Raw genomic sequence first — 11497 nt, 5'->3', positions numbered from 1 at the left:
CTTCATGCCTCTTTAATATAATTGTATGTGAATACAGCGTGCGGTTTCTGTACAATCTGGCTTCACGTGAAAGCTCTCTTCGCCATTCTTCATGCACCACCATGTCGTTACAAATGTTTCGCGTGGAGATCACCACGTAACCCTGAACGCGAGAAAGGGGGCCAGTCGGAAGCTAAACGCTCTCTGTTGCCGATTCTCCTCCGTGAGACGTTGATAGCTACCTAGATACATTCATCAGTTTGGTCAATTCACCCAACCTCTCGCCCTGGAAGAGATTTAATATCACTTTTGCGGCTCTCTCAGACGTCGGCCCTCGCTCGTAGGCCTCACGCTTATTGTGCATGCTTCCCGTACATGCATCACCGGTCCAGCGAGCAACAATGAACAGACATGGCTACTCCAATTCAGGCGCATATCCGCTGGGCGGGCGCTCCCAATTTTCAATCGAGCCTCACAAGTACGCCCTGCCCATGGTCCATTTCTGCCACTGCACTAACAAGTCTCTCCGTCTAGGTTCGCTCCACGTTCACAGCCCGCCATGCGACGACGCCGTCAACTCATGCTGCGACTAGCCTTGATTGGCTCCTTTCTCTTGGCCGCTATTTTCTTCTTCTTCCCCTCGACACGCCAGGCTATTCTGCCTGCTCTATCTCTTGGTCTGTTTTCCGGAAGCCAGCAGCTCCAGCTTGAGACTGTCAGATACTACGATCTTGCCAACGTCCAGGGCACCGCCAGAGGTTGGGAACGCGAAGAGCGCATCCTTCTCTGCGCCCCTCTCAGAGATGCCTCTCCTCATTTGCCCATGTTCTTCTCCCATTTGCGCAACTTGACCTACCCGCATCACCTCATCGACCTGGCCTTCCTCGTTGGTGATTCCAAGGACAACACTCTTACCCTCCTTTCCGATCTGTTGGCCCAACTGCAGGCCAGCGAGAAAGATGGCATGCCCTTTGGTGAGGTCTCGGTCATCGAGAAGGACTTTGGACAAAAGGTCAATCAGGACGTCGAGAGTAGACACGGTTTCGCTGCTCAAGCTAGCAGAAGAAAGAGCATGGCCCAAGCACGCAACTGGCTGTTGAGCGCAGCTCTACGACCCACACACAGCTGGGTCTATTGGAGGGATGTCGATGTTGAGACTGCTCCATTTACCATTCTCGAAGATCTGATGAGACACAACAAGGATGTCATTGTTCCTAGTAAGATCTCGATATCACCATGTAAAGGCTGGGTTACTAACATGCACGAAAGATGTCTGGAGACCTCTGCCCGATTGGCTTGGTGGTGAACAACCTTATGATTTAAACTCCTGGCAAGAGTCCGAAACTGCCCTTGCCCTTGCTGACACGCTCGACGAAGATGCTGTCATTGTCGAAGGTTATGCCGAGTACGCAACGTGGCGTCCTCACTTGGCCTACCTGCGTGATCCTTACGGCGACCCGGACATGGAGATGGAGATTGACGGTGTTGGTGGTGTCAGTATCTTGGCAAAGGCAAAGGTCTTCCGCTCAGGCGTTCACTTCCCTGCCTTCAGTTTCGAAAAGCATGCAGAGACCGAAGGTTTCGGCAAGGTATGTCATAAGAAACAAAAACACACGGAAGAATATCTAACTGAAGTTTCAGATGGCCAAGCGTATGCAATACTCGGTGGTCGGTCTTCCTCATTACACCATTTGGCATCTCTACGAGCCCAGCTTGGACGACATCCGTCACATGGAAGAAATGGAAAAGGAGAGAAAGGCACGCGAAGAAGAGGAACTCAAAAACAAGGAGCGAATGGACAAGATCCAGTCTCAGTTTGACGATACCGCTAGCGAGTGGGAGAAGGACAAGTCGGAAATTGTCGATGCACAAAAAGCGGCAGATGCTGCAAAGGACATTGTTGCAGAGGCTACAGATGGTGCGGGAGCTGTCAAAGATGCGGCCAAGGGTGTGGCTGGAGATGTCAAAGACACTGCCAAAGGGTAAGTACGGACAATATGATTGATCAAGTCATGTCACTGACAGAGTAAACAGTGCAGCAGATAAAGCCGAGAAGGCAGCCGAAGCAGTCGTGAAAGGAGAAGGCGCGGCGGCAGCGGCAGCCGGGCAAAAGAAGGAGGCCATCATCTAAGGAATATCGGGAGTTGTGCATGGGTATAAATGAACAGGGAGGTTAAATATGTTGGTATATGTATTTGCAAAAAGCGAATTAGAGGAACTTGATGATGAAGGATTCTTCTTTGATGCAGATGTGCGAGCACCCGTATCTCAATGATCTCAATGATCTCAATGATCTCAATGATCTCAATGATCTCAATGATCTCAATGATCTCAATGATATCAATAGTCTCAATAATCTCAATAATCTCAATGATGCGGCGAGCTTCGGGGAAGAGCTGGCGCGGAGTCCGGGGCACAGTATGAAGCTTTGACCGCATGAATGGACAAGTACGTCGACGGCGTGTAGATGGAGTATAACACGTAAATGTACACTTTACGAACTCTACGAGCACAATGAGCAATGGCATCGGTGCAGGCGAAGGCGACAGTAGTAGCGCCAGCATGACGCCCGTGGCCGACTACTCGACACAGACGCGACCGGTCAGCGTAGCCATCGACCCCGTGGCCCTGATCATTACAGAATGTATCACCGTCACGTCGGCCATGCGCAAGCATGCGCGCTGGGCCCAGTCTTCTGTATCGGCAATCCTCGGCGGCGGTGCTGCTAGACGACCTCCTTCGGCGCTTGGTTCCCTTGGTGTTGGCGACGACGCCGATGGTGGACAACTGGCTACACGATGGGGCCTTCGCGGCAAGAAGGGGAAGAGCATTCAAGACAACCCACTGCTGTCTGCATTCGCTCGGCTGCGGAGTCAACTTAAGGGATGCAGAGGTATGGCGTACATGGCCTCCCGACTCGTCCAGCAACTGATCGCTTCACACTACAGACATCCGTACCGTTGACACGCCTTCAATCCTGCAGCCCTTCTTGCAAGTCATCCGTTCCTCGTCTACTACCGCCCCCATCACTTCTTTGGCCTTGATTGCAATCACCAAGATGCTTTCCTACAATGTCATCAGCCCGGGCATGCCCAACTTTCCCTACGCCATGATGCTTCTATCCTCGAGTGTGACAAATTGTCGTTTCGAAGGTGACAATACCGCCTCGGACGATGTCGTCTTTCTTCGTATCCTCAAGCTCATGGAAATCATCATCACCGGGCCTTCGGGCGAAGTTCTCGGCGATCAAAGTGTTTGTGGCATGATGGAATGCGGTATCTCTATATGCTGCGCACTGCGCATGAGCGAGGTCCTGAGACGTTCGGCCGAAATCACAATGGTCACCATGTGCCAGACCATCTTTCAGAGACTGACCCACCTCGAATCTCTTCCCGAAGACGACAATCAAAACGACCAAGACAAGTTCAAAATCGAGTCCAGCACCACTCAGATAGGTTCGACACCCGCCCAGGATACTCCTCCTTCTGGAAGCCTAGACGTGCCTCGATCCACTGGTGGTGAAAGACCCTCTGCTGAATTCAATGCTAGCCAGGTTGACTTGACCAAAGCAACCGAAACCACCGACATTCCCGATATCAAGCCATACGGGTTACCTTCGATTAGAGAACTCTTCCGCACGCTAGCCGAACTTCTCGATCCCCACGACAGGCAGTACACCGATACCATGCGTGTCATGGCTTTGCGCATCGTAAATGTGGCTCTGGAGGTTGCTGGCCCTTCAATAGCCTACCATCCATCACTAGCCTCTTTGGCCAAAGACACTCTATGTCGCAACCTTTTCCAGCTCGTGCGCTCCGAAAACATTGCCCTCCTCCACGAATCACTACGGGTCGCTGGTACTTTACTTGCAACTTGTCGCAGTGTACTAAGGCTCCAGCAAGAGCTTTATTTGTCCTATATTGTTGCTTGCTTGCATCCTCGAGTTCCTATTCCTGATGAACCAACAATCAACCCTGCCCTTTACGAGGGAGTCCCTCAAGCTCCGAGACTTGTCAAACCAGCTGCATCAGCTACCCAAAGCGGTCGATCTACCCCAGTACCAGTCAAAGACAGGCAGAAGCTCGGCTTGGAAGGCGGTTCTCGGAAGCCCGACGCAAGAGAAGCTATGGTAGAAAGTGTAGGGGCTCTTGTCAGGATCCCAAGCTTCATGGCTGAGCTATTTGTCAATTACGATTGTGAAATCGACCGAAGCGATTTGTGCTTGGACATGGTTGGCCTCCTCTCGCGTAACGCGTTCCCAGACTCTGCTACCTGGAGTACTACCAATGTACCGCCGCTCTGCTTGGATTCTTTGCTTGGTTATGTGCAGTTTATCGCCGATAGACTCGACGATGAGCCTGTGACTGAGGGCCTGCCTCGTTTGGAAGCACTACGTGAGCAGAGAATCAAAAAGCAGATTATCATTCGTGGAGCTACCAAGTTTAACGAAAGCCCCAAGGGTGGACTCGCCTTTTTGGCATCTCAAGGCATCATCGAGAATATAGACGATCCAATGTCTATCACACGCTTCCTCAAAGGAACATCCAGGATTGACAAGAAGGTCTTGGGAGAATTCATATCAAAAAGGTCAAACGAGGCCATCCTTGATGCCTTCCTCGACCTTTTCGATTTCACCGGGCAGCGAGTTGATGAGGCCTTGCGTCAAATCCTCAACTCCTTCCGATTGCCAGGTGAATCACAACTCATCGAGAGAATCGTTACAGTCTTTGCAGAAAAGTATTGCGACAAGACTAACCCCGAGGGCATTGCGGATAAGGATGCTGTCTACGTCTTGACATATGCAATCATCATGCTGAACACGGACCAGCACAATCCAAACATGAAGCAGGCACGAATGGCAGTCACCGACTTTGGGCGCAACCTGCGCGGTGTCAATGGGGGTAAGGATTTTGAACCGGAATATCTGCAAGGCATTTATGATTCTATCAAGACTCGAGAGATCATATTGCCAGAGGAGCACGACAATAAGCACGCTTTCGAGCATGCTTGGAAAGAGCTCCTCATCAAGACTCAAACTGCTCAAGATCTGGTCTTGTGTGATACCAACATTTATGATGCAGACATGTTTGCTGCTACATGGAGGCCTGTCGTTGCAACCCTCAACTACGTCTTCATGTCTGCTACTGACGACACAGTGTTCCAGAGGGTTATTTCTGGCTTTGATCAATGTGCCCAAATCGCGGCCAAGCATGGGCTCCATGACTGTCTTGATCACATCATAGCCTCTCTTGCACAAATCAGCACCCTAGCCACTGAAGCACCACCCAGTACTGCACTCAACACTGAAGTGCAGGCGAATGGCAAGAGCATCATGGTGAGTAAATTCGCCGTCGAATTTGGCCGCGAAAACAAGGCACAGCTTGCCACACTCGTACTCTTCCGCATTATCAACGGTCATGAAGCCGCAATTCGAAATGGCTGGACTCATGTAAGTTTAATAATAACCACATTGCTTCACCGTGCTGATGATGAAAACAGATTATCCGCATTATCCTCAACCTCTTCATCAATTCTCTCATTCCTACTACCCTGTCTTCCTTGACATCAAAGCTGGACCTTCCACCGATTCCACTCCAGAGCCCGGCACAGGTCATTGAGCGAAATGACAAGTCTACCGACATTGGTCTATTCTCTGCCTTTACATCATATGTATCGAGCGTCATGAATGACGAACCACCAGAGCCAAATGACCAAGAAATCGAGGCGACTCTGTGCACTGTAGACTGCATTAGTGCTTGCCGGTTGGACGAAGTCATCTCTAACATTGGGTATGTACAATACCTGTCTAACAGCAACTCTTCTCGAGCTAATATACGCTCTTTAGCAACATGCCCAGTGACCCTCTCAGAGCTTTCACTCAATCACTTCTCTCATACATGCCCCCAGATGATGTTGAGAGCTCGCCCAAGGTCATTGTCGTGAAACCTCCAGTTGCTGCTCCGACACCAATACGGCCCAACGGTCAAAAGCCGCAGCCCACAATCCCGGACTACGATCCCGCCCTTGTTTGCGTCCTTGAGCTTGCCACTGTTTTGGCAATGCGCGATCAGGATTCTGCGTCATTGTTTGGCAAAGATGTTGCTCAGTGTCTGAAGTCTGTTATCCATGATGCAGACGGCCTACACCCAGTAACACTTGGCCGAGCATCCTACTACCTATTGAACCTTCTCAAAGCTAGTGAAGTGAGTACTGTCCAGTGTTGTGGCGCACGTTTCCTTAACACAAAAAAACAGGACCACGATTATGTTCGCGCGCCAGTCGTGCTGCATACAATTTCGTCTTTCAACCAGGACCTTCTTCGACGATGTGGCCCAACGATACTCAAGGGAATCTCTGAATGCATCAAAGGACCTGCAAGTCTTCGAAAAGAAATGGCAACATCTCCAGACTTTTGGTCGGTGCTTCATGCTCTCCAGCCAGTCTCAGAAGCTGCTCCATTGGCCTTCCACATTACCGAGGACATTGCGACGGGATCACCTCAAGCAATCACGGCCGATAATTATGAGTCGGCCATTGGTTTACTAAACACATTCGCCACGGCGGGCAGTGCAGGTATCGTCCGCGAACAGCGGAGGGATCCCGCTGCACGACGTGGCAAACCCACAGCACCCGAGAAGCGACCAGCGCCCAATGAGGCTACCCTTCGTGGTGTCAGGGCGATGGCCATCGTGTCTCAGATGACTGGTCGGGTTCCTGCCTTCATTGAGCAATCTCATCTGGAACCCAATGAAGCTTGGCAAGCGTACTGGCTCCCTATTTTCAGATGCTTTATAACGCAGTGTGTGAGTCCTTCTAGAGAAATCCGACAGCAAGCATTCGCATCCTTGCAACGATGCTTGTTGTCCAACGATCTCGCATCGCCGGACCACAAGGAGTGGACGAACATCTTCAGCCAAGTACTGTTCCCCTTGGTCCAGCAGCTGCTAAAGCCAGAGGTTTATCAGACAGATCCTGCTGGTATGGGTGAGATGCGGGTACAAACAGCACAGCTTCTCTGTAAGATTTTCTTGCATTACCTTGTGATGCTTAGCGAGTGGGAAGGTATGCACGATCTATGGATGGAAATCTTGAACATTATGGACCGCTTAATGAACAGCGGCCAAGGTGACACATTGGTAAGTTCCGTGACATCAACCCTGCACGTTCCCCGGGCTGACATTACTCTTTCTAGGCCGAAGCGGTACCAGAATCTCTCAAGAATATACTACTCGTCATGTCCAGCGGCGGCTATTTAAAGGGTCCAAGTGAGGGCGGTGAACGGTCAGAGCAGCAGAAACAGCTATGGACAGAGACGTCGAGCAGACTGCATAGGTTCCTGCCAGACTTGATGCCCGAGCTTTTCCCAGAGCATGAGATAAGGCAAGAGAAGGAGAAGGAAGGAGCACATAAGGATCGAGAAGTGGGTGTTGCCGTACCCGCTATAGAGGAAGAGACTACTGAGGCTGCGTAGAGGAAACACGTAACATGCGATTGTTTGGAGGACTGTAATACACATGTCTCATGAGCACCCTCCACGTCCTTGATTTTGCTCTTCGTCCTCATTGCACTCCCATCCATTACTGACAAGGCGTTTCATGCGGCAGTTGAGTCGTTGAGCTGAATCACGGCAAAATTGGTGACGGGGTGGATTGCAGCTATTGAATTGAGACCACACACATCACCACATGCTCCGGACCCATAGATCCCGCGTTAATCACCCCTATACTCACTACATTAAGTACTCTCACCTCATTCAATGTGTCTTTGTCGAATGTTATTGTCGGACTTGTACTGGACCTTTTCTCGTGTACAATGTAGCCATTAAGGCTATCATGCACCATGTTAAACTTGATAGAAGCATAATCATAATGTGGAATGCCTCGACATAGGGGTGACCCTGGTCTTGACACACAGAAGTCCAGGGAGGTCACGAAAACAGAAAATGAGGGACGAAGCATTTGCTGTTGCTGAGATGTGCATATCGAGCTCGCGTACAAGTTGCACGAAGCAGCGAAGCATAAGACGAGCACAGGTTTGCACATCGTTACTCGAGACTACCGAGGTGTTTTGGAGCAAGATGATGAAGGGGCATGCAGCCATGCACGCGATATGTCAAGATCGCTTCTTATATTCCTTCAGCTCCTTCTGAAACTGGTCTTTCAGTCTCAAGTACGTCTCGTCTTGTTTGATGTCCTCCAATATGTCCTTGAATATGCGGCTGGACTCTTCCTTTTCCGCCTTATCCGAGTGATGCTCGCTAGTTGGCAGGACGTCGTGATCCTTGTCGTACTTTCTCCCGCCCTTGTGATTTGCGTATCGCTTCGCTCGTGTAAATCCCATCTGGATGAACTTGCGCGTCATGTCCATGCCTACAAAGTCCTCCTCTTCTCCAAAGTGGTCGAATTCGGATCGCAGTAGAGCGGACGACTGGCGTGCAATGTCTGGTGTTCGGAAGCGCCATAGAGGAAGAAGGTAGGACTTGTAAGGCTCGAATGTCAAGACGCCCATCTCTCCACGTCCTATTCGGTATTCCATTCGTTGAGCGTGTGTCGTCTGAGGCCTTGAGCCAGTTGGGGGTTCCAGCTTGGTTGTTGCTACAGGAGCTCGACGAGGCATTGTCAATTAGTAGATGGGATCGCTAGTGATGGTGTAGAGCCCTCGGATGGGATCGATGACGACTTGGTGTAGATGCACACGATTGGGAGCACAACCGTTGAGTGCGCGTCAAGAGGACTATGAAAAACCAAAAACACCACTTGGCGGCTTCATTTGCAACGCAGGAACAAAAGTAAAGGCAGTATCTGTTCGCCTCGCTAGGAATGGAAGTGACTTGCCGTGTTCGACTAGAGGAACAAAAAGAATATCATGATTGAGGTCGTACTGGGGCTCGAACCCACTGAGAGGTGTTAGAAGATTGCTTGACTGACTGGGCTGAAGGTCGAAACTTACGGACTCGAGAATTTTTGAGTTGTCAAAATCTCGCGTGCTAACCGCTACACTATACAACCGAGTTGATGAGCAGCTCTCCGCTGTATAGGTATATATTCATGATTGATTGGCAACCCTGGGTGCTAGATCGCTGCATCAATGTACGCGGTCATGATGATAGCAGTATGAGAACACAAGACCAGCACCGACTTTATTCATCGTCTGCACAGGCAAATCGTCCGTCCTTTCTCTCATGCTTCTTATTTTGCATTGCCTGCAACATTCCCCCGTCACCTATCTTATCCCATGCGATGCTAGTCTCAACAAAATGGCGTTCTAAAAGCGTCCTCACACATCCTGCGGGGCCAGGAGCAAAGCTCCGAGTCCGATCGAGTGCGATCTCAGTAACGCGCCGTAAGCTTTTTCATCTTTGGTGGGGCTACAAAGCTTCCAGATGCGTTTATCACGACAATAGTTGATCGCACAGGACATGACTTGTCCACGACAGACGAGAAGGCGACAAGAGATGAGCTGCTGCCTCCACCACCGTCAAACACAGATATTGTCCAAGAATCTCGGTGCCTGCAGCCTGCTCACTCGTCGAGCTCTGCTGCGATGCAGACACGTTCCAGCTCTTGCGCTAAAGGCGTTCTGCGACGTCATTGACATGCTCTAAAAGGTAAAGTCATAACATAGCCAGGCGGATTCCACCTCGCGACCGGTAGCCAGCGGTCTTTGAATCGCTCCGGTGTCCGACTCAAATATGAGGTAGGTCGCTGCACTGCTCTTCTCTCCAAATCTTCGTACCAAGGTCATTCTACATTGTTACTTGTTAGCACCTAACTTGCGCCAATTATGGTCAATTCAACACAGACTTCTGGCCCTTTGCAGGCATTGAGCGGTTATGTGGCTTCCTACGGCTGGGGCCCTCTTCTGTCCGTTTCGCGGAGCACTGTTCTTTCGCTCTTGTCGCGTATTGAAGCCGGTCACCTAAGAGTAGCAGACGTGGATGGCAAGGTTACAACCTATGGAGAGAAACTAGCCGTCAATGGCACTACTGAGAAGAGCATGCATTCGCTGCCCAATGTAGAGTTGACTGTGCACAAAGATGTCTTTTGGGTGCGCATGTTGCTCTTTGCAGATATGGTATACATCAAGACACCGCTCCTATCGAGTTTCTTGCGCTGATGGAAGAGTAGGGTTTCGCAGAGAGCTACATGCTCGGAGAAGTGTCTTGCTCTGACCTGACCGAGTTCTTCCGGGTTCGAATGCAGACTTTCAATGCTTGAAACATGCTCTAACACTTGACAGCTCTTCATTGTCAATCGCAACTACCTCTCGAACGGGTCTACCCTCACGTCGAACCTTTCAGCGAAGCTCTCTTATTTGCTTCGCAAGACGAACACCCTTACGACCGCTCGCCTCAACATCGCCGCGCATTACGACATCTCCAATGACATGTTCGCCGCATTCCTTTCTCCCGACATGACTTATTCCTGCCCCATCTGGCTGCCCAAGTCGGACCCTCGTTCCAAAAAAGAAACATTAGAGCAAGCTCAAATGCGCAAGCTGAGACGCTTCATTGACAACGCAAAGATCAAGCAAGAAGATCATGTCTTGGAAATTGGCACCGGCTGGGGCAGCTTCGCGATTTTGGCCGTACGAGAGACCGGCTGTCGCGTCACTAGCTTGACCTTATCTACAGAGCAGAAAGATTTGGCAGAGAAGAGAATTGCAGAGGCTGGCTTCACTGACCGCATTGAAGTTCTCCTTTGCGACTATCGCGCGCTGCCAACTCCGAGAGACGGGAAGTTATATGACAAAGTGGTCAGCATTGAAATGCTGGAAGCCGTGGGCAAGGAGTATCTGAACACATATTTCCAGTGCGTGGACAAACTTCTGAAACCCGAAGGTGGTGTCGCTGTCTTCCAATGCATTACGATGCCCGAAAGCGTAAGCAAAACCGCTCACCTGTGTGACACATTTGAACTTCCACTGACTCTGTTCAAGCGCTACGAGGCATATAGCAATTCTGACGATTTCATCCGCCGATACATATTCCCTGGTGGTCACCTTCCTACCGTTACTCAACTACTGGATTCTGTTAGAGCTGGTTCTTCTTGCAGACTTATCCCAGAATCCGTCGAGAACATTGGTCCTCATTATGCAAAGACCCTACGATTGTGGCGCGAAGAGTTTATGCAAAACTTTGACGAAAAGATCAAGCCCTCGTTATTGGAAGAGCACGAAGGCATGACCGAAAAAGACGTCGACCTCTTCCGCAGAAAGTGGGAGTATTACTTTGCTTACTGCGAGGCCGGCTTCGTCACCAAGACTCTAGGAGATGTTATCTTCACCATTGGAAGAGAAGGCGCAGTGGAGATGATGGAAGATGTGCCTCTTTAGTTGTATGCGGGAAACGAGCAAAACGATTCTTGACATATAACTGATAATGTATAGTATTGGGAAAGAAGAGCCGAGGTCGTGTAAAACAGGAGATACCCCGATTGTGCCACATAGATTCAAGCCAATCAATGTTTGTATGCTCGAACTGACAACCGTGGCAACGTTCCTACTGAGTTCCAACCTG

The 11497-nt window shown here is 50.3% G+C and overlaps 4 protein-coding genes across 4 annotated transcripts; 3 read left to right on the top strand and 1 right to left on the bottom strand.

The window, feature by feature from the left end:
- The first annotated feature begins 156 nt into the window (after positions 1–156).
- Positions 157–2212, top strand: M438DRAFT_343193 (Anp1-domain-containing protein). The gene is made up of 5 exons (XM_029904928.1): positions 157–457; positions 514–1196; positions 1249–1568; positions 1621–1961; positions 2014–2212. The coding sequence occupies exons 1-5, from the start codon at positions 381–383 to the stop codon at positions 2108–2110; spliced, it is 1518 nt and encodes a 505-aa protein (XP_029764294.1). The 5' UTR covers positions 157–380; the 3' UTR covers positions 2111–2212.
- Positions 2213–2435: 223 nt separating this feature from the next.
- On the top strand, positions 2436–7727 carry M438DRAFT_343192 (Sec7-domain-containing protein). The gene is made up of 6 exons (XM_029904927.1): positions 2436–2872; positions 2928–5428; positions 5479–5768; positions 5825–6182; positions 6234–7115; positions 7172–7727. The coding sequence occupies exons 1-6, from the start codon at positions 2494–2496 to the stop codon at positions 7448–7450; spliced, it is 4689 nt and encodes a 1562-aa protein (XP_029764293.1). The 5' UTR covers positions 2436–2493; the 3' UTR covers positions 7451–7727.
- A 373-nt stretch (positions 7728–8100) lies between these two features.
- M438DRAFT_257911 (uncharacterized protein) lies at positions 8101–8529 on the bottom strand (the record flags this gene model as incomplete). Its single annotated transcript, XM_029899736.1, has 1 exon — positions 8101–8529. A coding segment is annotated over one exon (429 nt), but the record flags the coding sequence as incomplete, so codon positions are not given.
- Positions 8530–9690: 1161 nt separating this feature from the next.
- M438DRAFT_343190 (cyclopropane-fatty-acyl-phospholipid synthase) lies at positions 9691–11473 on the top strand. Its single transcript, XM_029904926.1, has 4 exons — positions 9691–10053; positions 10107–10169; positions 10219–10860; positions 10918–11473. Exons 1-4 carry the CDS (start codon positions 9763–9765, stop codon positions 11311–11313), a joined length of 1392 nt encoding a protein of 463 aa, XP_029764291.1. The 5' UTR covers positions 9691–9762; the 3' UTR covers positions 11314–11473.
- The last annotated feature ends 24 nt before the right edge of the window (positions 11474–11497 follow it).

This window comes from Aureobasidium pullulans (assembly GCF_000721785.1).
Source record: "Aureobasidium pullulans EXF-150 unplaced genomic scaffold scaffold_3, whole genome shotgun sequence".
In the NCBI taxonomy this organism is placed as follows: domain Eukaryota; kingdom Fungi; phylum Ascomycota; class Dothideomycetes; order Dothideales; family Saccotheciaceae; genus Aureobasidium; species Aureobasidium pullulans.
Note: the sequence above shows the minus strand (reverse complement) of the source record. Positions and strands in the feature narration are given on the sequence as shown.